The 24,747-nt window shown below is 39.0% G+C and overlaps 2 protein-coding genes across 2 annotated transcripts in view; one reads left to right on the forward strand and one right to left on the reverse strand.

Moving 5' to 3' along the window:
- Positions 1-385: 385 nt before the first annotated feature.
- The window catches only part of LOC141427694 (uncharacterized), a 29,040-nt gene continuing 4,678 nt past the window's right edge, over positions 386-24,747 (reverse strand). Inside the window, exons 2-13 of the mRNA XM_074087289.1 lie at positions 19,689-19,914; positions 18,798-19,040; positions 18,228-18,554; positions 16,161-16,303; positions 14,174-14,367; positions 11,115-11,127; positions 7,343-7,598; positions 6,292-6,451; positions 4,602-4,692; positions 3,790-3,872; positions 3,045-3,180; positions 386-830 (exon numbers count right to left, since the gene is read on the reverse strand). Of these exons, the coding sequence (XP_073943390.1) occupies positions 637-830; positions 3,045-3,180; positions 3,790-3,872; positions 4,602-4,692; positions 6,292-6,451; positions 7,343-7,598; positions 11,115-11,127; positions 14,174-14,367; positions 16,161-16,303; positions 18,228-18,554; positions 18,798-19,036 (1,836 nt within the window). The 5' untranslated portion in view covers positions 19,037-19,040; positions 19,689-19,914 and the 3' untranslated portion in view covers positions 386-636. The remainder of the gene's footprint in view (positions 831-3,044; positions 3,181-3,789; positions 3,873-4,601; positions 4,693-6,291; positions 6,452-7,342; positions 7,599-11,114; positions 11,128-14,173; positions 14,368-16,160; positions 16,304-18,227; positions 18,555-18,797; positions 19,041-19,688; positions 19,915-24,747) is intronic.
- LOC141427898 (uncharacterized) lies at positions 20,115-24,442 on the forward strand. Its single transcript, XM_074087490.1, has 3 exons — positions 20,115-22,540; positions 22,696-22,802; positions 22,869-24,442. The coding sequence occupies exons 1-3, from the start codon at positions 20,281-20,283 to the stop codon at positions 24,417-24,419; spliced, it is 3,918 nt and encodes a 1,305-aa protein (XP_073943591.1). The 5' UTR covers positions 20,115-20,280; the 3' UTR covers positions 24,420-24,442.

Genomic DNA, 24,747 nt, shown 5'->3' on the forward strand with positions numbered 1-24,747 from the left:
AAATTAATTATGGCAAATATGCGTTCCGGGGCAATGAATGTCGTGTTTTGAGACAGTTTTGTCTTTCGGAAACCTTTGTCCTCCCTTTTTTCCGAACAAAACAGGGACTATGCAAACACTGTGGGCATGCTCGATATTTATATGGTACGGTTTTAAGATGTATTAAATATGATTTTAATCTAAACTGTTTTCACGCCGTAATAACAGACTTTTCAAAACCATACTTAAAAACCTCACGCAACAGTGCGCCATCTAGTGAGACAAAAAAACGATAGCCCTCATTGTACGGCAGTAGGCCCTCTGATAGCGGTTGAAACGAAGAAAAAAAAAGTTCAATTGAAGAAAATTTTTTATCTCATTGGAGTGGTTTTTGGAGTCTTTTGTATTTTCTATTTCAACTCCAAATTTGTTACTTTTACGGTCATCCCGTAAAACCATACTTAAGTAGCGTAGTAGAAATAAGCAACCTGAGATATGTGTGCATAGGAGAAATTCGTGTCAGTATTCCTGTTCAGTGGTAGTGTAGGGTTATGGCACGCAGCACGGAATGCTGAGGACCTGGGTTCGATTCCCAGCGCTGGTCTCTTTTTCTGGTTTTTCTGTGCATCCATGTCTCAGTTTGTATTTTCGATCAAGTTATCTCCTCAGGAAATCCTCCAGTATCTTGAGCTGGTCCCAGCACACGAGTAACAGCACGGTATGGGGCCCGAGGCGCATGTAATTAGCTCCCACGCCCTTGTAGAGCGCGCCGAGCCCTTCCGTACGCGCCATCTTGTAGAAACAGTCCGCCATTCCGGAGTACAGCTTGCCTCGGTTGTTGACGTCCACCGCTGAAGACATAGTTTTTTTTTAATATAACGCGAGGCTTTACCTCAAGATAGCTATTAAACTGTGGCGACACCCCTGCCACATATTGTGTGATCAGCATTTTAGCTAACCACACGGGGCCCGCGGCCAACGGACGCCAGTCGGTACACAACCACCTTACTTGCCACGCGCCTACCAACGCGCCCCGACTCCCGCCTGGTTAGCCCGCCTTCTGAACTTTTCTATAACATACATGTGTGATATCTATACTTTGTTCATCTCTTCCATCCCAGTACGCAACCCGAACTATAGACATTGTCAGTAAAAGGTAGCCAAAAAACTAACTTCACCTACGACTGCTTTCTAAAAGATGATATTTCAAAAAGTCCGGAAAACAGCTCGTTTCTTTAACCCGTCACGCGTCCTAGACTACAGTAGTCTCTAGGACATTTCCCGCAGAGAAAAAAGATAGGGAATACTCGTAATGTAGTCTCTAGGACGCGTGACGGGTTAAATATGGCAAATGAAATTATGAGAAGTAAACTGAGGCCGTATTGTTTAACGTTTCGTTTCGCTCGCGATCCCAATCAAATGACATATTTCGCATAAACTGTCATTTGATCGCGATGGCGAGCGTCAGAAACATTAGGCAATACGGCCTCTGGTTCCGAAACCAGCGGGCATGAAGGCACTTGTCCCACCGCCGACGATGAGCGAGAAGCGAGTAGAGCGAGTACCTAACTAGAAACGAGTGGGCGAGCAGCGAGAAGCGAGTGTAGTTTTGTCGCTCGGCTGTAAGCGAGTGTTCGCGTGCGACGGGCGATTACTCGCTCTACTCGACTCGCTCCTGCGGGGCGGCCGCCAAGCTGACATCGCTGAGCGAGTATCTATAGCTCAGCGAGTTTTATAGCTCTTGTCGCTGCGGCAAAAGATGTAAGAGCGAGTTCTCGCCGACAGTGTGAACAGCCAGCGATCAACTATTAATATATGTGTCTCTTTTACTCACACAGGATCTTATATCTTTTGTTCGTTTCTTGAGCGAGAAAATAGTCGATAGCCAATCGTTTCCTCGCTGGCGGTGAGACAAGTGCCTTATGAAAAGACTAATGAGGTAATGAGTGTTTGATGTCATAGCGCAGGTGGAATCAAACAGTCTCTGCCTACACCTTCGTTGAGAAAGGCACGTGTTTGTATGTGTCTCTAAATAATTAAGATTCATTGTATGATGGCGTCAACTGTGCCATGAAGTATGCCTTCTGGTATTTACATCATCATCATCATATCAGCCATAGGACGTCCACTGTTGGACATAGACCTCCCCCGTAAACCTCCGGTTGGTTCGGTCGGAAGCGGCATGCATCCACCGTGAACCCGCGACTTTAACTCTACCCGACCCGACCCGACCATCTTCTTGGTAAATATCCTACGCTGCGCTTGCCGATCCGAACGGCAATCTGTTCTATATGCTATACAGGGTGGCCCATTTAGATCGGTCAGTATGGAAAAGTCTGAAACTATAAGACATACGAAGATCAGTTCTTAGAAACCATGTCATCGAAAAACAACAGTAACAAGAAAAACTGCATTCATACTCCATAAAAACTTGCACTCAGCCCGGGAATCGAACCCGGATGTTTTGAAAAATAAAAATTGCATTATTAAAAGCGGCTTAATTACATTTGAATTTGACATGGATTGTGTTGGTTGAGTTTCTTGCCGGATTCTTCTCAGCAGAGGTTTTTCCGACCCGGTGGTAGATTTTTTTTTGACATTCATAAGTGCTTGTTATAGCCGAAATTGAATAAAGATATTTTGACTTTGACTTTGTACATAAGGTCCACTGTCATAACTCTTACAAATTTAATTTTGAACTTGACACGACTTGTGCATAAAGTCCATTGTCGTAACTCTTTTCATACTCGGCTGGGTTTGAAAGGGATATGTAACTCAATGCATTTTATTTATTGTAGATATCGTATTTCATAGTAACATTTATTGCTTATGACCTACACTACCGATATCCAAATAGAAATAATTTAAGTTTTATTTTTCAAAATGACCAGGTTTGATTCTATAACTGAGTACTTACATGATTTTTTTAAATGTATGAATGCAGTTTTTCTTGTTACTAAAATCGATGACATGTTTCCTAAGAACAGATCTTCGCATGTCTTATAGTTTCAGACTTACCCATACTGACCGATCTAAACGGGCCACCCTGTATGGCTGGTACTTACGCTGGTTGCTAAGTCTGGTAGCGACCACGTCGAAGGGGTTTAGGCACACGGTCATGACGAGTCCTCCGAGGTTGGCGCCGCAGAAGGACAGCAGCAGCGGCGACTCCGTCAGCCAGCCGCGGGACACCAGGCTCTCCTGAGGGGGGACAAATAAATAAATAGATAAATAGGGACACTTGACACCAATTCAACTAGTCCCTAGATAACTGAGATGTCATTATGACATATCAAAGATGCCGCGAAAATTCCGGGCTCTGTTTATAATAAAAGAGAGTTTGTGCGTTAGTCAAAGTAATGAGGGCTATCGTTTTTTGTCTCACTAGATGGCGCACTGTTGCGTGAGGTTTTTAAGTATGGCTTTCAAAGTCTGTTATTACGGGCGTGAAAACAAAGTTTAGATTAAAATCATATTTAATACACCTTAAAACCGTACCATAAAAATATCGAGCATGCCACAGTGTTGCATAGTCCCCGTTTTGTTCGGAAAAAAGGGAGGACAAAGGTTTCCGTAAGAAAAAACTGTCTCAAAACACAGACATTCATTGCCCCGGAACGCATATTTGCCATAATTAATTCCAGATATTGCAAAATATTCACAAAATTATTCTAATTATAAATAAACCCGCGTAGCTCACCCAAAAACTATGAGATTAGACATTTCGGAGACCTCACGCTACACTAGCGCCTCTAGTGGCGAATTCACACGCGATAGCCCTCATTGACGTGAAATAAGAGTAATACTAACCTTAGCGTAAGAAAAGGAGACCATTTGCGACGCGCTGCCGACCGCGCCGCGCGGGATCTGGGGCTGCACGCCACGGAATAAGCCTGGAATTTTACATTATCTGTGTATTTCAACTTCTTTTAATAATGTACATTAGTGTAGTGTGTAGTGTAGTACAGTTTTGCAGTGGTAGGACCTTGTGCAAGGTATTGCTACCACCATCTTGCTCATCCTGCCGTGAAGCAGCAGTGCTTGCACTGAGAGTAAGACAGCCGGTGAAATTACTGTTGAGTATCCCATCTTAGGCCTCTAGGTTGGCAACGCATTGCAATAGATATGTGGTGATCTCTTACGGAGACCCACTTGCTATCAGTCGTATGTCACCAGTATCAATATGTGACACAGCCGTGCATAAATATTTGATACGGCTCTATTTGTAGGGTCCATAAGATGTGTTACATATTTTTGCGCGCTCCGTTGTGGCAGCTATAATACGGTATTTGACAACTCCTGATTTGGCCATATCTTTTATGAAAATATAGATATACAGATAGTGTTTAGCGAAGAGAAAATTTAAATCGGTTGAAAATTGGATTTATAGTGATTTTTTGAAAAATCTATATACCTGTCTCTTTCTCAAACGCTTTTCTCTATGCAGCAAGTATGGCGGTACTGGCGTGTGACGTCACATGCCAGTATGTCTTTCTCTGTCTAATCTTGAATTTCAAACCTTTATAACTTTGTTGTTTTGTTTGATAGGCATTGTTAATTTAATAAAACATATACGAAATAGTCAAATACCGTATTGATAAATTTGTCTAGGTTATTATTACCTTTGAAACCTTCTTTAGCGTAGATGTCGGCCAGCGCTTCAAAAGTCCCCGTGTGTTTATGTTGGTGCCCCACGGATATAGCTTTCGCTGCCTAAAAATTATAAAGCGGAAAATAAGTATAGGTTGATTCAAAAGAGCTGTGTTGACGACGCGCTCACACGGACCTACCCTTTTTTAAATAATGTTATTATTTCCAAATTTGAGGGTGTAGTTTCCTCCTGTGTTTTTACTAAAAGAACCCCAATTGCCTACAAACTGGCACAAATAAATTGAACGAATGAATGATAATGTCTTTTTTTTTTGCTATTACAGAATGGGACCTTTAACAGAAGAAAATAATTAAAACAAAGATCATACTCGTGAAACCGTTATTACTGTTTTTAGTTCAGTAAGTTTTAAAAATAATGGAGTCTTTAGATTTTTCCTTTTTCATACAAAAAATGGTCTGGTATTATCAATGCAGGTACCGTACGCCATCCCAAGCCCAATAATTAAGGTCGCCTGTCATGCTACAAATATCAAAAAAATTGCTTTAGATTGTTTCTTCGAATAAACTTTAAAGTGCAATAGATATTTTAAAAAAAAATTGTTTTAAAAAGTCGCCGAACTAATTTCGTACAGTTTGACGAGTACGATCTTATTTAATAATTAAATTTGTTCCTGTTAAAAGCCCCACCCTGTAATACTCGTTGTAATAGTAGATTATTGTCGTGGGCTGGAAGTAGGTAGGCAATGAGGGCTATCGCGTATGAATTCGCCACTAGAGGCGCTAGTGTAGCGTGAGGTCTCCGAAATGTCAAATCTCATAGTTTTTGGGTGAGCTACGCGGGTTTATTTATAATTAGAATAATTTGTGAATAATTTCGCAATATCTGAAATTAATTGTGGCAAATATGCGTTCCGGGGCAATGAATGTCTGTGTTTTGAGACAGTTTTGTCTTTGGAACCTTTGTCCTCCTTTTTTCCGAACAAAACGGGACTATGCAACACTGTGGCATGCTCGATATTTTTATGGTACGGTTTTAAGGTGTATTCAATATGATTTTAATCTAAACTTTGTTTTCACACCCGTAATAACAGACTTTGAAAGCCATACTTAAAAACTTCACGCAACAGTGCGCCATCTAGTGAGACAAAAAACGATAGCCCTCATTGCTGGCTTAGTATGAGTATTAAACGGACAAGCTTGCGAGTCCGTTTAACTAATACGAAGCCAGCTATTGCTATTCCAGTCGAGACTAATATAAAGGTTTTCTCAAAAATGGTGAATAATTCTGAAATAGAATAAACTTTTTCTCAAAATATATAACATTTAATTTTATTACAATATTTTTCTTATGCTTTCCCGCCTTTTTTCATTAAAAATAAACTGCAGGTGTATTTTTCCACCGAAAACACAACAAGCTGTTTTAGACCCAAAAAATAAAGTCCGGAGTTTCAACAAAATATTTGAGGCCGGCCATTAGACTTGGCTGTATACGACTTGTGCCAACATTTCGATGGCCTTTTTAACTTTAAAAAAAAGTTGTGCCTGATTGCAGGCGCGCTAATTTATTATTGTCGAGTTAGCGCGCCTGCAATCTTTTAACTTTTTAGTTTTTCGCTGACCATAAACTACGCACTTCACCTTCTGATATGTAAAGAATTGACAACTTTTACGGACATTTTTGAGAAAAAAAATAATAGATACCTGTGCTTGTAGCCGCGTCTTGACGAGGAAGAACGGCGTGCCGGCGACGGAGCCGAGCGCGCCGCCCGCCCCGGCTGCCGCGGCGCCCTTCACCACCGACGTCCGCCCGCCCCGCCCCGCCGTCAGCCCCCGACGCTCGCATATGCGGAACATTCCTAACCTGAAACAGCAAATGAAAATAAATCCAGTGGGCGCATGACGGATGATATTTACGTCAAAATTATGTCGAGCGATATACTTAATATGGATATGACTACAATTGGTTTAAAAAAGAGAACATAATTGAAAAACAGTTAGATAATTTTATTGTTGTAGTAAATAATCGTATTTTTCCTACATATAATTATTACATATTTTCAGTGCATTCCTTTTACAGTTCGCTATCCGCGTATGTAGGGAAAATTACATCTTAACTCTACACATGTAAGAGGTGCGTTTTCGTAAAGTCGTCACCATTATTAGGAACATTATCACCATCACTCGAATTTCTATACATTTTTCTACAAAAATATTAATAGAAGTTTAATAAAAGTCTTATCCATTTTATGCTTTCGTCGTCATATTGCATTAATCATCCGCCCTTTAAAATAACTGTTAAAATATACACCGCTGTAGCGACTCCTAACGCCATCTAGTGAGCAAATATAGAAACTCCGACCGAATCCTACATAGCGCTATCGAAGTTTCTCAACTCGGACTACTTCCGACGCTCTTCCTTCGGACTTCGGTCTCAGGCATAACATCCGCCGACAGAGATCTCTCCATTGTACCCCACACCGTGTTTTTGGTTCGCACGCGATCACTATTACAGCACTCGGGACTTATCACGCTAACAAAATGAGTAATATTTGGGTACCTCCACATTTCAGCCACATTGCAGTGGCCGTGGTCACAAGTAGACCAAAAAAAAGAGAAAAATTATAAAAAAAAAATGCGGGTAATATCAGGTGTGGGTAGTTTGAAAGACTCGCGTTTCTGCTTCAGAGGTTATAGATCAAACCACTGCTGCTGTGGGCGCGGGCGTTAGAATGTTTCATGTTTAAAAACTTACCTGAAGGTATTAAGGAAGAACTGGAACCCGAGCATAGCGCTCAATCCCCTCTGGAGCGCCACCACCCCCTCGTTTCTTGCGATCACGTACAGACCATGGGGCACGCTCCTATAGTACACCGCGTGGTTGGTTCTCAGCTCCCCTTGGAGCTGCAGACGCGTCTTGACCACCTCTATGGGGTTCGTGAACAGGGTCGCGAACATGGCCGACGCGCCGCCCATGCCCATGTCGGTTATGTCCCGGGCTAGCGACATGGCTGGAAATCAGAGTGTTGATTGATTTAGGCGACAGTTTGACAGACGGAGGTGGTCAAAAATATCGGCACATGCACTCTATTATTAAGGTATTAAAGTTCAAGTTTCGATATTTTTTATCAACTTGGCTACTCCGAAATTTTTCATGGCGACTGTACAGTTTTGATGGTAAAAATTGTTTAATTTATTAAATCAGGCGTTACTTTTGCGGTGGTCCATATCAATAAACTTTAAGGTCGCGGGTGAGCAAAGTAATTGTTTTGATTCATTGCAAAATAAAATGGTTTTAGCGTTTACTTTGAGAATGTCGGGTGCAACTAGTTTTATTATAAAGAAGTTGTGCCATTTAAGAATATTATTCCTGGGTAAAAGTTGAAAAGGTACTCTAACAGTTAAAACCTGGTTCTCTTTTCAAATCAAGTGTGCTACGTTACGTCTGAGTCTATACTGATTAAAGTACCTACTGCGATAAGGTTCGACTTACTAACACAAAGAACGTGATTCATTTTAAAAAGAAAAGTTAAACCAACCATTAAGAATTCCTTTGTTTAAAATAGTTACAGCAATGTAATGGATTTCAAACTATTGTACAAGTAAAGTCGTTTCATAACTTTGTTAATTTGCCTTAGATTATTCCAAGACTCCAAAAAGCCGTGGTGGCCTAGTGGTTTGACCTATCGCCTCTCAAACAAAGGGTCGTGGGTTCAAACCCCGGCTCGCACCTCTGAGTTTTTCCAAATTCATGTGCGGAATTACATTTGAAATTTACCACGAGCTTTGCGGTGAAGGAAAACATCGTGAGGAAACCTGCACAAACCAGCGAAGCAATTCAATGGTGCGTGTGAAGTTCCCAATCCGCACTGGGCCCGCGTGGGAACTATAGCCCAAGCCCTCTTGTTCTGAGAGGAGGCCTGTGCCCAGCAGTGGGACGTATATAGGCTGGGATGATGATGATGGGATGATGATTCCAAGACTTTATGACGTCATTAGCTTTTACCCGCGGTTCCTCTCACGTATATTTCACTGAATTGTCTTTATTCATGTTGCAAGTTGAACACTTGTGCAAAACTTTATTCAATTCCGTTCCGTCCACTCACTTAAGCGTGAAGAACTAACAGACACACGCAACTCGCATTCATAATCTTAGTAGGACGGGTGAAACCAAGTAAAAAAAAAAAAAAATCACATCAGCAATTTATTCAATAAATAATCTCAACACTTAACAAAATACAACATTAAAAGGCACTGATACATTCAGCTTGGCGAATATAAATAAAAGCAAACAACGACAATAAATACAAAACTTGTACAACGAGATTTCTGTGTAGATTCACAAATAATATAACTTTGAGCAAGTATCTAACACAAAATATTCGAAAAAAACTAATTATTGAGTGACAACTTACGATCCGTTACGTCGCTGCATTTTAACGGCAACGTAAAGCTGGGTACTGCTGGGCTACTCCGAAACTCGAAGTTCGTGTCGTGTGGTCCCTCTCGCATTAAATAGTATAAGTGTCAGAGAGACCGCATGACACGAACTTCGAGTTTCGAGTTTCGGAGTAGCCTAGCTGACCAACGTTACGAGGTGAAATGTACATTCGCATCGAGCATGTTACGCATTGAGCATGTTCTCAAAATCTGCGTAATGTTGCTCGTCAAAACTTGTGCTCCATATTCGCCAGCCACTCTCAGTAAAGATGGCTGACTTGTTACAGCGTACTGACTGAACCGCGTAACAGTCAAAGGATTCGCCAAAAAACCGACAGCCGGGTGGAGCACTCAAAGCGAGCAACGAGCGGCTCGTTGCTCGCTGGTTTCCCCGTAACACTAAGTACTGACTGCACGAATGCTCGCTGTGCAACATGTTACATTACACCTCGTAACGTTGGTCAGTACCCACCTTAACTCAAACGGTTAGGTTGACAGCGCGTACATTTCAATCGCAGTTTGCTTGCAGTTTTGCAGACTGCAATGTAGCTGCAATGAACTGTAACGGCCCATAAACACATAATTGTTAGCACTTACATTGTGTCGCCGCAAAAACTCTGACAATCGTAGAACACGTGCCCATAGAAAACAGGGAGGCTACTGCGAAATTTAAAAATCGAAGTTCGTGTCGTACCGTCCCTCTCACTCACGTATTAAATTCGATTTTCGAATTTCGGAGTAGCCCCCTGCCTTTTTAAGCTTGTCTATGACAAGTTTAAGTTTTTGTGGCAAGACCATCAAACTTATACTAAATTTGGTTTAGTTCTCACAAGTCACTTAACTTATAAACAATTGGGGCCAAACGAACTTGTTATTATAATTTGATGATGTCACTAATAAAGAATTTACTGGCAATATTAGAAAGACAAACTCATACTTTTCTTTATCAAGCTGGACTTATTTTTATTAGACAAGGAATCACAAAGTGTCAGTTAGGCCACTAATTTCTTAGGGAAATTAATTTAAATTGACCTGTCGAAAGTTACCTTAAAGTTAACGGAAATAAAAAATAATACGCATTTTGTATAGATATAGTGAATAATGTTTTGCTATCGTATTCTGTTGGAAAAGTTCGTATTCATCTTGCTCTCAACTAGCTTACTGAAGTTTACTAAAGCAAATTGAGAAAGCAAGACAAAACAAGATGGAATAACATTCACTAGATCTGTAATCGGTTAGATGTACTTAAACATTTGTTGATCCCAATAAAAAAAAACTTACTAGTGTAATGAAAATTAATTGCACATCTGACCACTGATTCTAATTCTAGATACATTTTGACACTTTGTATACAACGTATATTTTCGTTACAATCGGAATCTTTATGACTTTTTTCTTACAAAATAAATTAGCACGCGATGTATCACTTCTTTGTTTTTAATCGAAGCATCGCACTTGTTGACGTGCGAAATTCGAACTTTGTATCTGGCCTTGCTTATATTATTTAAAACGAGAGTGAAAGGGACGGTACGATACGAACTTCGATTTTCGAAATTTCATAGTAGCCCATCTGATCCGCTTCTCTCTCGTGTCTAATTAAAAAAATTAAGTACGTTCTGTTAGTTAGTGCCAAATTAAAAAAAATATTGCAATATCACTTTAATGTCTGATGTTTGTATAAAAAATACACGCTGCGTAAAGATTAATTATTTTCACATAAATGATAAAGGAACATTGCCATACGTAAACCCAATCGTCAAATTATGATTAACATGATTAAATTTCAACTTATTGTCCTATCGACTTATAAAAACCTAGTAATTGCACAAGTTATTCCTAATTTTATTAGTTATAAGTGATATTTAAAATGCTTAGGTCATTGGTTACAATAATACTAATACGGTGGAATCAATCCTTATTTGTACACATTATGTACAATCAACCAAGAAATTTCCTTACCATGTTAAGGTCCAATGTCAGACTATTTTCACTTAAAAGTCTATGTGACAATCAGACTTAAATTAATTTAATTATTATTAAAGTTTTTTTTAAACTAGGAACTGTCATAAAAGTAGTAAAGCACTTACTTGGTCGATTGTACTGGCGTAAACAATATTATACAAGGTGTACTTCATATCACGCCATCCCGCTCACGCTAATAGTATTTAATACTAAAGCGAGCGAGACAGTGCAAAACGAACTCTCAAGTTTCCGACTATTTATTGAATTTTATTGTATTCTTCAAGGTAAAAAGCAAAAATCTAAAAACGCTACTATTTTAGTAAAGGCAATTGATCACTTGGCGCCATGTTAGCCATATCTACATAACAAAGAAACAATCATTTGCTACTAGCGAAAATGAAAATGAAACAAGTTTATTTTGACACACAAATATAAATAATAGGTACAAAAAAAAGTAAAATAAAATAATAATACAAAAAAAATACGAATACTTATTAGTTTGTGCCCGAAATGGTCCCGCCTCAGCATAAAATGCGGACTCCTTTGGTGGAGCCAGCGCTGGTCTTCCGGCGAGACCATCATTTCATTTTCATTTTCACAATCATTTGCTAGTATTTCTTACATAGGCTCATTTCTATTAGGCAATATTACTAAATTAAGATTAATAATAACTAGATTAAACTTGATAATATAAATTTCAACTAGGATCAATCTAGTTATGACTAGTTTTAACTAGATTATTTTAGCTACGTTTAGTCTTAACTTAATCTTATTATGATTAATGATAAAGACACTCACAAAACTACATTTTGCGTTGAAAAACACCTAAGACGTAACACAACACGAAAAAAACATACTTATTATATGTTTCAGATATCTAAGTAAACCGCGAGGATAAAAATTTAAAAAAAAAGATTCCTGCAACATATACATGCATTGTTATTTATATGTTAGTTTGATAAAATACTTCGTTTAACAATAATACTAGTTTCTTTAGTTCTATTGACTACAAAGCACTTACTTATGACAGGAGATGGTAAGGGGCGCTCTTCCCTCCAAAATTAACGAGTTAGGAACATTATAATAGGTATCATACACTCCAGCGTTATCACGACGCTAAACCAGGGTTACTCAAAGTGGGGTACGCGAACCCCTAGGGGTTCGCTATTCGACGGTAGGGGGTTCGCGACAAGGTTTACGTGACTCCAAAAACCACCAGGCTGCAAGACTAGCAAGATGATTAAGATTGGTTTTTGGAGTCTTTTTGTATTTTTTATTTCAACTCCAAATTTGTTCCTTATTTGTTTGTTATTTGTTGGTTGTTGGCAAGATGATTCTTACCTATATTTGTTACCTTTTATTGAAATAAATAATGTACATTATATTATGATGTTGATTGAAATAAAACAGTCAATTTTATTACTTTCTTTGGGGGGGAGGAGGTAGGGGTTCGCCATCGTCTAGAAACTTTAACAGGGGTACGTGGAGCCATAAGTTTGAGAAACCCTGCGCTAAACAATATAAGTACTATATGAAAAAAATTTGAAGCGTAAGATTAAATGCAACTCCTATAAGATAAGTGCTGTTTGCTTTGAATGCTTGTTAGACTTGGGGGCTGTTTCACCGTCCATTGATTAGCGTAAACCGACGGTTAAATGTGATGCCGTCTCCGTCTACTCGAACAAAACAAATAGAGACGGCATCACACCTAACCGCCAGTTAACACTAATCAATGGATGGTGAAACAGCCCCTTAGCCCTAGAAACGACTATTACCCTTGCGAATTTTGCATGTATTACAGCAGACCGGAGACTTGAGGAAGAGCGTTGGTATACGTGCATGTTAAAGCGAGATAGACGTATGGCACCATTTTGTTTACACGATATCAACCTAATGACACTTTCCGAACTTATTTTTGAGGTTATTGTACTTGGTAAATGTCATATTTTCATAAATACTCTAAAGGATTCTCCATTGATTAGTGTTAACTGACGGTTAAATGTGATGCCGTCTCTATTTGTTTTGTTCGAATAGACGGAGACGGCATCACATTTAACCGTCAGTTAACACTAATCAATGGATGGTGAAACAGCCCCTAAGGGGCTTCTTCCGCAACCGGTTACGAAACTCCGGTTACGTACGCGGCCGAAGGGTAAAAAAATACTTTGACGATATTATCATCATAGATTCTCAACCTACCCACAGCTCTATTAAGTTATTTTTATAGCGCCCTCGGAGCGTTCTACTTTACGCTCACGAGAAGCCATTACGGTTCATATCGAGAACCTATGATCTATACCAGCAGATCAATTAACAGATCAACACCAAAGATTTAGAAGTTTAAATACGCCCTTATACTGTGACCGCGCCGCAATGTTTCAACTTCAAAATGAATGTATTATTAGTGATGACCGTAAGACAGAAAGAGATGACACTACTCTCTCAGTACCGCGCCATAGCTTGTTACTACAGATGTAGTACATAATGTTTTTCCATCGTATGTTATCGGAAATGTTGTTGTTTGTTGGTTTATTATTATTTCTCTGTGTATCTGTTTTCTGTATCGCTTACTATTTCTGTTGTACAATGAAGAGTCTTTGTATTGTATTGTATTTATCGTGCTCTCTCATTTAGCTTCGGTACCCATTGTACCTACAGCCGTTTTGACATTTTACACTAAATAATGAAGTTCTGAAACAATAGATATGAAATGTCACTCATTTAACACAATAATTGATTGACAGGTCGGGTCCACTACGGTATTTGACAACTGTTGAATTTGCCATATCCTGTATATTATTATAAAAATACAGATATACAGACAATGTTTAGAAAAGATAAAACTTTACTCGGTTGAAAATTATAGCGTTTTTTTGAAAAATCTGTCTCTTTCTAAAATGCTTATCTCTATTCAGCAAGTAACGTCACACGCAAGTAAGTCCTCTTTCTAATCTTGAATTTCAAACCTTTAAAACTGTTATATTTAAAGATAGCTTAAAAATGTTTTTCTAATCAATTACATGCATAAGCTGTAATTTATTCAATAAATAAAAAATAGTCAAATATAGTATTAAGATCCGACTTTTCCCAATAGAAATACACTTTTAACTAATCTGTATACTTTTCGCAATGAAAGCATATTTAAACTTGTAAATCTTTGGACGACACACTAATTTCATCACGCCTTGAGTTCCAAAGACTTCTGCAGATCCTTGAGCATGTCCCAGAAGACGAGCAGTAACACGGTGTGCGGCGCCTGCCGGAGGTAGGAGGGGCCCATGCCCTTGTAGAAGGCGAGGAGGCCCTCAGTCTTGGTGATTTTTCTGGCGCAGTCCATTATACCACTGTAGAGGAGACCGCGGCCGTTCGCGTCGACGGCTGGAAAATAAGTCAACCATTAACTGCTTTAGGGAAAGAAAGATAGAAGATAGAGAGAGAAAGAGAGAGTAAAATAAAATAAACAATTAGTTACAGGTTGATTCACAAGAAATGGCACGGTGGCACGAATGGCTTGAATTAATAAATGAAAATTCTCGTGTGTTACATATTTGAATACACTCCACACAAATATAAAAATTACGTGCATCAGTCAGTTTCCCACAAAAATGTCCAAGTGACATTACTACATTTATTGCCCATTAAAAAAATATATATTCGTGAGAAGGTACATATACATTCAGCTATATAAGATGGCAAAAGGCTCAAAGCTCATCATGTGCGGTGTGACTATGCTTCACCGCGCTGATTTTCAGCCTGCACCTCTACACAGCGTACAGAACAGACATTACACAAGACGGGTAGGACTTTACTTAAATAGTTAGTTGACAAGGTGAAGCTAACAAATGCATGCAAAAAAACATTCTATCGATAGTTACTGAAAAAGAGAAAATATAAATATATATAAATTTTAAACTTTCTTCAATCCATTCGTGCCAACTCTTGTGAATCGACCTGTACATTTTTTCGTTATAAGTAACTTCTATATTTTTTGTTTATTCTTTGTACGGTCAAGGACTTTAATTAATGAGCCACCATGGAACCATTTCACAGTAAACGTCATAGTGACATCTCATTAATTAACAAGGAAAATCGTAACATCAAACTATAATCCCTTGCGTACTTATTATATGTTTTCTTTGTTTGTTCTATCCAACCAGTATATGTCTATAAGTAGTTAACAATTTTTGTTGTTGTTGTTGTAGGTACCCCGAACTAACCCCACCGGTCACTTGACAGCACAGCGCCGTACCTACTTTGTATATGTAAAAAAAAAAAACGACGGATCGAGTATCATCTGTAGCTCTCAACCTTGACGCTGGCAAAATTGTCCCATTGGACAAACGCCATAAAAAGAAAAAAAAATCGTAACGACTTTTCCTTTGAAAAGGTTCCATGGTGGCTCAGTCCTAGACCGTAAAGAATCAAAACTTAATATTACAAGCTTTTATTTAGTTTCACCTGTCCCGTTGTCTGTCTGTCTGTAATCAAATCTTGCAAGTTAAATTCGACCAACTTCCAGTAGTTGGATTGACTTGAACTTTGGTATACTTATGTAAATTGCGTGACAATACAATAATCTGGTAGTGACATCCTGGTAGTCCGGCCAGGATCGTCTCCGCAGGACGGAACTCTCCAACGGTTAATGGCATTGACTTGAAATTTGTTAGGCAAATATAGTTTGGGTGACAATACAAGTACAGTCAACAAAAAGTACAGTCAGCAAAAAAAGCTTGTATTAAAAAAGATTTTTTTTGTTTAGTTTTTCTGTATTGTACTCATTCAGGTTAATAATGATTTTCAAACTTTTTTCAAAATTATGTGTGGCGCTCAAATGCAATATTCTCCCACGTCATTATTTTTAGCAGCAACGTAATTATTTTTCACCAACTTAAAAAATGAGGTTGCCAATAAGTTACTAATTTTGTCCAATTGGGAAAAATCTTATTTTTCTTAGGGAGGCACCTTCAGTTTGGTTCCATTTAAATTTGAAGAAAAAATACAATTCCTAGGGATGAATTTCGAAATAGGTATGCCGACATGTTTCGAACCAAACCATGGTCTCGGAAATGTCTAGAGCATACACATAATTATGTCTGTCTCATGGTAGTTTTAATTCAAAGATTTTTGAAGTAGGATTATACTTTGCTAAAATTATATCTCATTGGCCTCACCTTGGTTATAAAGTCTGGTCATGATAACGTCCATAGGTGTCAGGGTGAAGGTTTTAACGACGGCCCCTATGTTGCTGGCCACGAACGCTGACAAGTACTTTGACTGCTGGAACATGTCATTGTCGTCCATCCATTCTTTACAGCTGAAAAAAAGTTTGAAAATCATTATTAACCTGAATGAGTACAATACAGAAAAACTAACCATAAAAATTTCATTTTTAATACAAGTTTTTTTTGCTGACTGTACTTTTTGTGGACTGTACTTGCATTGTTACCCAAACTACATTTGCGTACCAAATTTCCAGTCGATGCTATTAACCGTTGAAGAGTTCAGTCCTACATAAACGATCCTGGCTGGACTACCAGGATGTCACTACTAGATTATTGTATTTTCACGCGATTTAAATAAGTATTCCAATTTCAAATCAATCTGACTACCGGAAGTTGGTCAATTTTATCTTGCAAGATTTGATTACAGACAGACAGTACCAATATTTTAAATCACATCAGTCGTATTACTACGTCCTTCACAACATGGTAATTGACTATTTTTTATTTATTTTACAAATTAAAGCTAGACAACGCACATAACAGAGTAATTAGGGATTTATAATAATAATAATAATAGAGCCATTTATTCCAATTAATATTACATTAATCTGAAATGTTCCATGCATTAATACCGTAAACTGCTACAACTTTGCCCTCTGGCCCTAACATTGCCTGACTCAATTTACAGTCGATAACTAGCACCCTTCTAGGTTTTTAAACTTTTATCCCCCCGTTATAATAATTCCCGTGTAGATAAAAGTTTAAAGCCTATAAGAGTGCTAAGTTATCGACTCTAAATCGAATCAGGTAATGTTGGGGCCAGAGGGCAAAGTTGAAGCAGTTTACGGTATGTGTTCGATTTATTTATTAACATTTATTTTCTTTTATTATTGAGTATAATAACTGACATTTATTGGGATATCGAAAATACAAAAAGCAACAAAAACTCATAAACGTAACAAATTTGGAGTTGAAATAAAAAAAATATACAAAAAGACTCCAAAAAACCAGTCATAATTTATTGGGATGTCCATTTGTGAAAGCTTGACAACGCACATAACTGAGTTATTAGGGATTGATATTTAAGATTAGATCTAGAAAGACATATGTTACACCTGCTGCATAGAGGATAGTGTTTTAGAAAGAGCCAGATGTATGGGTTAAAAAAAACACTATAAACCTAATTTCCAAATGAATTCATTTTTTCTTCACTGAACAATGTTGTTATCCATAATAATATCATAAATGCGAAAGTGTGTGTGTTTGTATGTTTGTCCGTCTTTCACGTCGAAACGGAGCGACGGATCGACGTGATTTTTGGCATAGAGATAGTTTATGGGCCAGTGAGTGACATAGGCTACTTTTTATCCCGGAATCACTCTCCTCCGTTCCAATCTAGTCTGTCTATGCCACTCCTTTGCCTCCGGCCCGCGCAGCCGCGGTGCGCGCATGCGCGGAGGAGCGCGGGGAGCGGAGGACGCTTGCCCGAGGAGCGCGGCGCGGCCGCCGCCACGCCACCGACACTGGCCAACGACGACTCTCGCAAAAACTACAGTATATATGACTCTCGCGCGCGCACGCTTTTTATTGATATGCAATCATTTTAACTCTGTACCCCTTTTAATAGTTTTTTTTGTAAAAGTCAAAGCTTAACCTCATTTCTGACTGCATCCTAAATTAATTAAACATAGTATTTATATGGAAAAACGCTTTTTAAATATTTTATGACCAATTTATGGAAAATTAAATATCCCACTAACATTATAAATGCTATAGTTTGTTAGTCTGTTTGTTTGTTTGTTACTTCATCACTTCTAAACCGCTGAACCAAGTTCAATGAAATTCAGTATACAGATAGTTTGAGTCCCGGGGACATAGGATAGTTTTTATCCAGGAAAATTGCAGTTCCCGTGAGATAGTGGAAACCGAAATTTACGCGGACGGAGTCGCGGATAACGGCTAGTTATTGTGTCTTGTGTTGTGAATAACTGTATTGTCTTCCTGTAAAGTACTTACACAGCGTAAGAAGCAATCTGCGACGCTGACCCAATAGAGTTTCTGATCATCATACCATGGGCCCCTCTCCACAGACCACCAAGACCATTCTTCTGGTAAATCTTTCCCATAGCATATGTCATGCCCGTATGAGCATGTTGTGTACCCACTGCTATTTTCTCGGAGGAATATGACATTAACTGCGTCTTTACTAATTGCAACGGACTCCCAAAGAAAGCACCAACCATCCCTGAAAGTGCTCCCATGACCAAGCTATTTGTGAATTTAGTATTATTTTTTTCATCTCGTAAGAAACCTTGGTTGTCCGCATGTTGATATATACCTAATCTGAAAAGGATATGTAATTTTATTTAAAATAGTGTATTTATATTCCATGGGTCCCGTAGCCAGAAAGGAAATTTGAATTTAAATTGCTTATTTAACATATTCAGGCAAAGACAGTAATTTCTATGTTGAAGCCAAATTCTTTGAAAATAAACAAAAGCCTATATATATATTTATACACAGATTAAAAAAGAGAAACGGAACTCATAAAAGCAAAATTTAAGTGCAAAATTTAAAAACACTCACCGCATACCATTAACAACTAACTGGAACCACAATGCGGGCACAAGGCCTTTCTGCAACGCGGTGACTCCGTCATGTTTCACTATAGTGTACATAGCGTGGGGTATGTTCTTATAGTGCACGGCATGCTGATTCCGGGCACTGAGTTCCCCCTGCAGCTGCATGCGCGTCTTGATCACGTCAAACGGGTTACTGAAGATGGCAGCACCCACTCCGGCAATGCCACCCACCACGAAGTCCATATTGCTAGAATATGGTCACGGGTTTCATGCCTTTTACAAGTTTACGGTTAGACAACTACGGTCAAGCATTTGTATTATAATTAATCGATTTAGGCATTATTTTGCGAAGATCCAAGTTAGTAAAAGCAACTGGTTTTTTTTGGTAGCAGAAGAGCAAGGTAGTAAAGATGTACAAAGTTCATTTCCACTATGCTTTTTCAAATTGAAGGCATTAGCTTTATAGTTTTAATTTCAGCACTTGTCTTGCTCTTTAAAACAGTAAAGAAAATAAATGCCTCTTAAATTATTTTAAATTTTGTTTGTTTCTGATTAATTTAGTGTTAATTTAAATTAGCAAATGCGATACTGCGATTTAGTATTAAACTTTTGAACGTGGTTAAACTAAAAGCCGCAAAAAAAAACATTTATCACGTTATATAAATACACGCCAATTGTTTGAAATTCAAGTCAAAAAGCCGCTGTTTCTTTCACAAATTATTATAGTTAACTGCTGAAATTAATATCTGCACACGATCTTTGATCTCCCGCACCGCACTCGCACTACGCTGTGCTATGACATAATAACACAAAATGTGTACTATTCCGTTCACGCTGCGAAAAATATCCCCGGAATGCGGCAAAATAATGATATTTTTTTTACATTCAGTCTTACCTGTGGTTGCTTGATTATTCACACGTTATGTTCAGTTATCATATTGATTATTTAGCTAAGAATTAAATAGAGCGCACCTCGCGCCGCTTGCACTGGAGAATTCCATAGAAAACTCATTTATAAATCGTGTTTGTTTCGTAATAAAAACTCGCGGTCGCGGGATGAGACGTCATGCTTGCGTCAAAATGACATCGATCAGGTGACGGGCGACGGGTGACGGCACGTTCTGAAATTATTAAATAATTATAAAAGATGGGCAGACACGCAGATAGTTAAGATAACTGGATAATTAAATACCTATTTAAATTTATCTTGTGCAAATAATGTGGGCAAGTTTGCCGAATATAACCTATCGTTTTCGTTTACGGGTGTTGAAATATTTATTTTCTTAAATTATTGCTGGTTGACAAACACTAATTCAAGACAAACTCGATTTGCACAAAAACTGACATTTTTACGTCATGATTGTCGGTTGTGTTTGAAAATAAATTTAATGTAATAAAAATATGCGTAAAACCTTATAAATAATGATATATTTTTTTAAATAACAATATTTTTCTAATTACTGTGCAAAAGCAGAAAAAAATCGAAAATGGCCGTCGCAGACGCAATGTTTATATTCGAGGTGGTGGTAGAGAATGTTAAGAGCTTGGTAGAGAGCAGAAATTTGGTAATCCGGAGCGATTTTGCGGACATTTTCTCTCTGGAGCTGAAAGATCCAAAACAAATGCATATAGTTATACCTGATCCACCTCCTTTACCACCAGATCCACCTGGTAAAAAGAAAAAAGCACCACCCAAAAAACCTAAGAAAGGTAAAGAGCCGGAACCGCCATCAGAGCCTGCAATACAATCGGGGCAATCGGTGTTGTTCACGAGCAGCTCAGAGTTCTTAATACAAAGTATGTATAAGTTCCCTATGGAAGTTTCTTTATGGAGTAAAGAAGACAATTTTTCTTTCATTGGCGCCAGCTTGATTCCATGGGATCCAGTGTTCTTAAAATACCTGGAGAGGCTTTGTAACTGTGAAGAACCTGAACCAGTTACGTTGAAGGACGAATACAATGTTTTCGAAGAGGGCACCGCAAGGCTCATGGCAAAAATCAGCCTTCAAATAAAACTTTCCTACCTCGGAGATAAAGTCACGACATCATTCCGAACCCTGTCTGAAGATCCGGCAGTAAAAAAATTCTTGTACACAGGAATTAATTCTAAAGTTACATCGTATATGTGCACGATGAAGACGACTGACGAAGTCTTTGAAGAGAACTGTAATAAGATAGAAAACAACTACATAAAAGACAAACCGAAAGGACAAGTATTTGCAGATTACAAAAATGCTCCTGGTGCTAACCTATCCTTATTTAAAGAAGGCGATTATTGCTGCATGAACAACGCCGATAAGCCTCCAGATTCGATATATGCGTCTCCTCAGACGATGCCTGATATAGATTTCATTGTCGACTATATAAGGAAGATAGTAGTGTCTTGCAATGATAATATGAGAATGCTCACTCCTCAGCCAGCTATAAGGCCAAAAGTAAGGGCTACAGACATAGACAGGCTTTGTTACTGCAAAGAAACGCAGTGGCCTAAAGGGGAACTAGCACAGAGGTTTAGAAAAGAAGTTCAAGGTGGCCCCTGCCCGATATGCGTAAATGCTGGAAAGAAACCAGAGGGACGAGCAGCTACATTCGACATAGGGAACATAAGAGGACCTTGCGGCAAGGCTGACTGTAAGGTAGCAAGAGATATTAGAGCATATATTGAAACTTTAGTCGATGAAGACAACACTGAGATTGATATCAACGAAATCATTGGCCCCTGCGGAAGCAACCTTTGTACTCTGGCTGAAAAGATACAACAATTTTTGCGACGTGAAGGAGTATTCAGTGAGGGCCGTACTCTGAAAGGTCTCTCAACTCAGTGTGCGTGTATCCAACAAATGCAGGAAGCACTTACTAAAAGAACGTCTTGTACAAGTATCTGCAGCAAGGACTGCGAACATCCTTCTGACAGTGAAGACGACGCATGTGGAGGCAAAGGATGTCCGTTTCCCGGACCGTCTAATAAGCAAGTATACAACGTATACTATTTCACGGTTGAGTATGATAATGCGGACAGTAAACCCGGATCCATTCCTGATAAATTCAAAAGTTGTGCCAAAGACTGTCCAAGTTTAAAAGCTTCAGAAGTTACTACCTGTTCAAAAAGCGCCTGTTCAGGCAGTGAGAAAACTGCGGATAAAAAGTGCCCAGAGCAACCATGTCCGAGCGATAGAGCGTACCCACCCAGCCCTGCTGATAGCAATATCGAAATAGATTTTGAAGACATTAACAATCCTTGCTGTGTTAAAACATGCGATGTATCCGAGACAGTTAAAGAATTTATAGTCGATGGTGTTGCAAAGAAGAAAAAGAAAGAAGCAGATGATGATCCCTGCTACTGTGATTGTGTATGTACTTTTAAATTTACAAAAAAAACTACATACTGTCCCGTCTGCGGTGGGTATGAATGCATGGGCGATGATATGAAAGATCAGCCTGCGTTCCGCAAACCTCACCCGTGTCCTGTCTACCATAAGCTCTATGACAAAACATACATCAAAACAAAGAGTCCATGGCCTGAAGAAGAGAAGTCCCAAAAGGATGCCATGAGCGCTAAAAGTTCTAAAACCGATCGCTCTAGGGTCGCATCGACTGTAGATAGACGAACTCTAACGTCAACTACTCGATCAGTAAAAAAAGAAGAAAAAAAGCCAGCGAAAGAACCAAGCTCGGAGCAAGATAAGAAGCAGAAGGCAGCACAGGAGAAAAAGAAGATTGGGAAGTTTACGGCCAACGTTCAGGAAGGTGATGAATAAATATAGCACAAAGTTAACCAACAGAATTTACAGCTATCTAACTGAGTCATTAAATTAGGAATGCGTACTATTTCCAGACAAAATAAAATGTATCCATTTGAGAAACGCTCTGTTCTTGTATTAATAAACTTACTCATGTTTCAGATGCGGTGGCAGTAATTGAAAAGAAGCCAGAAACAAAGTATCCCTATCCGCAAGTACCTAAAAACATGGGGTGGAACTGGACCGCGGAAGACATTCCTGGAATGAAGGTAGTGTACGGGGCGGTATTCCTATTTTTTTTTTAACTTATTACTATCATTTTTGTTATATTCTAGCCTCGACCTCAATGGAAACCTGGAGCAGTAAACAAGATCTTAATGAGAAGATACAGAGCATTGATGGAAGGTGCAGACACAGTAGCCGCTAAAAAGAAGCGAGCGTTGTTACAAAAGAAAAAGAAACAGGAAATGAAACCAACTTTAGTAGTAACAAAGAAAGACGGAGAATATACTGTTAATATGGAAGTCTTCAAAAAATATTCAAAGGAACGGCTAATCTTTCAATATCCATACGACGAAAAGCCTCCATTAGTGTACACAATAGGAAAAACCGAGGAGGAGAAACGAAAAATTCAAAAACAAAGAGAACGGAGAGAGCGTAGGGAAACAAGAAGGAAAAGTAGGCTATTGCAATCCACCTTCCGAGATAAATGCCAAGAGATCTGTGTGAAGGCATATAACCAAGCGATTGGGATACTGCCTCTTCCGAATCCTAACGATCCCAACTGTCCATGCCATACTTCAGAGGCGCAAAGCGTCAGCCCACCGATTGACTCTTGTTCATGTTCTGAAGAAGGTTCAATCTCTAGCAGTGACACCGACGGTGACGATTGGGTCATAGAGTTCACTCCTCCAGCGGCACGATGGGACGTAAAGGCTAAGCATCCTCCTATTTATGCAGATAACGAAAGCCAGTATACTTATTTAGACTACAAAGTTAAAATACTAGACAAACAAGGCAATCAAATACCACGCTATTTCAAAGGCCCTGACGGAAAACAAGTATGTAGTGATCTAGGCGGCTTTTGGAGCCCTGACCATGTTTGGATGGAGATCAACAAAGATGGATACATAGGACCAGATAACCGATGGATACCTATGAATTTCATCGGGCCTGATGGCATGTTCTACTCGGCTGAAGAAGGATTTTTCACTGATAACACTGGGAGAGTTTTAAAACTAGGCGTAGATGGATACATAGACAAGGACAATAAGTGGGTATGGTACCCGAGAAGCCAGAGGGTAAAATCTGGGAAATCGTCAGTTACTGCTTCTACAAAAGATGGCAGAACCAAACAGCCACAAGCGACTCAAACGGGAGGCAAGAGCAAACCGGACGCTAAATCAGCAAGTAGCCCAATAATTAAAAATGATAAGAAAGCTTCACCAGCTGCTACAGCAAAAGCTGCTGCGCCTGCTAAAGATAAGAAAACCGTGTCGTACGGCGGAAAGAGTACTAAAAAGCCTGTTGTGATGAGCGTATCCGCGACCTTTGACAAGAACAGGTTTGCGCGTATGCCGGTCGTGCCTTCGTTCCGGACGCGAGTGACGGACGCGAGGAAACTGGCCCGCTACCGCGAGATCATGAATAGCCTTCAGATGTATGCTGATATCGGTGACGTGCGCCCGCCACTCAAATCTAACAGAGCATCGAACACCCCCAGGAAGAAACTGTCTCCGTTCACGATCCACGGAGGCCCGCGAAACTTGCTTACGAACTTGGAGCCCGTCTGCTCGTCAGGGAACAGAACCTACTCCTCAATTAGCCAGATACAGTCAGGATCTTGTCTGCAAGGCCAGTCACCAGTGCCAGTGACTTGCTTCTAATAAAAACAAAAGTTTTTTATTTATTTTTGCTTTTTATTTTTTAATATTAGACCTTACTTCTTTTGCATCACAGTATGTACAGAAAAATAAGTATTTGATGAGGAGCTGCTCTTTGTGCAGTGTAATTTTTTGCAATTCCAGATGGTTTACTTAGCATATTATTATTAGGAATTAATAGCATAAACTGGAAGTAATTATTTACTACGAGTATAGTAAGTAAGTAATGTTGTAATTTGAATTGTACGCCATCTACGGCGAATTATCATAAAACTAAGCCTAGGTAAGTATTTAGAAAAATCTCGATCTCTTGCCTGATATAAGTACATCC

Source organism: Choristoneura fumiferana, chromosome 5, assembly GCF_025370935.1.
Source record: "Choristoneura fumiferana chromosome 5, NRCan_CFum_1, whole genome shotgun sequence".
NCBI lineage: Eukaryota > Metazoa > Arthropoda > Insecta > Lepidoptera > Tortricidae > Choristoneura > Choristoneura fumiferana.

Coding starts and splice junctions, on each gene's coding strand:
- LOC141427898 (XM_074087490.1), top strand. CDS start 20,281: ATGGCCGTCGCAGACGCAATGTTTATATTCGAGGTGGTGGTAGAGAAT. Junction 22,541..22,695: donor TACGGCCAACGTTCAGGAAG/GTGATGAATAAA, acceptor CTCATGTTTCAG/ATGCGGTGGCAGTAATTGAA. Junction 22,803..22,868: donor AAGACATTCCTGGAATGAAG/GTAGTGTACGGG, acceptor GTTATATTCTAG/CCTCGACCTCAATGGAAACC.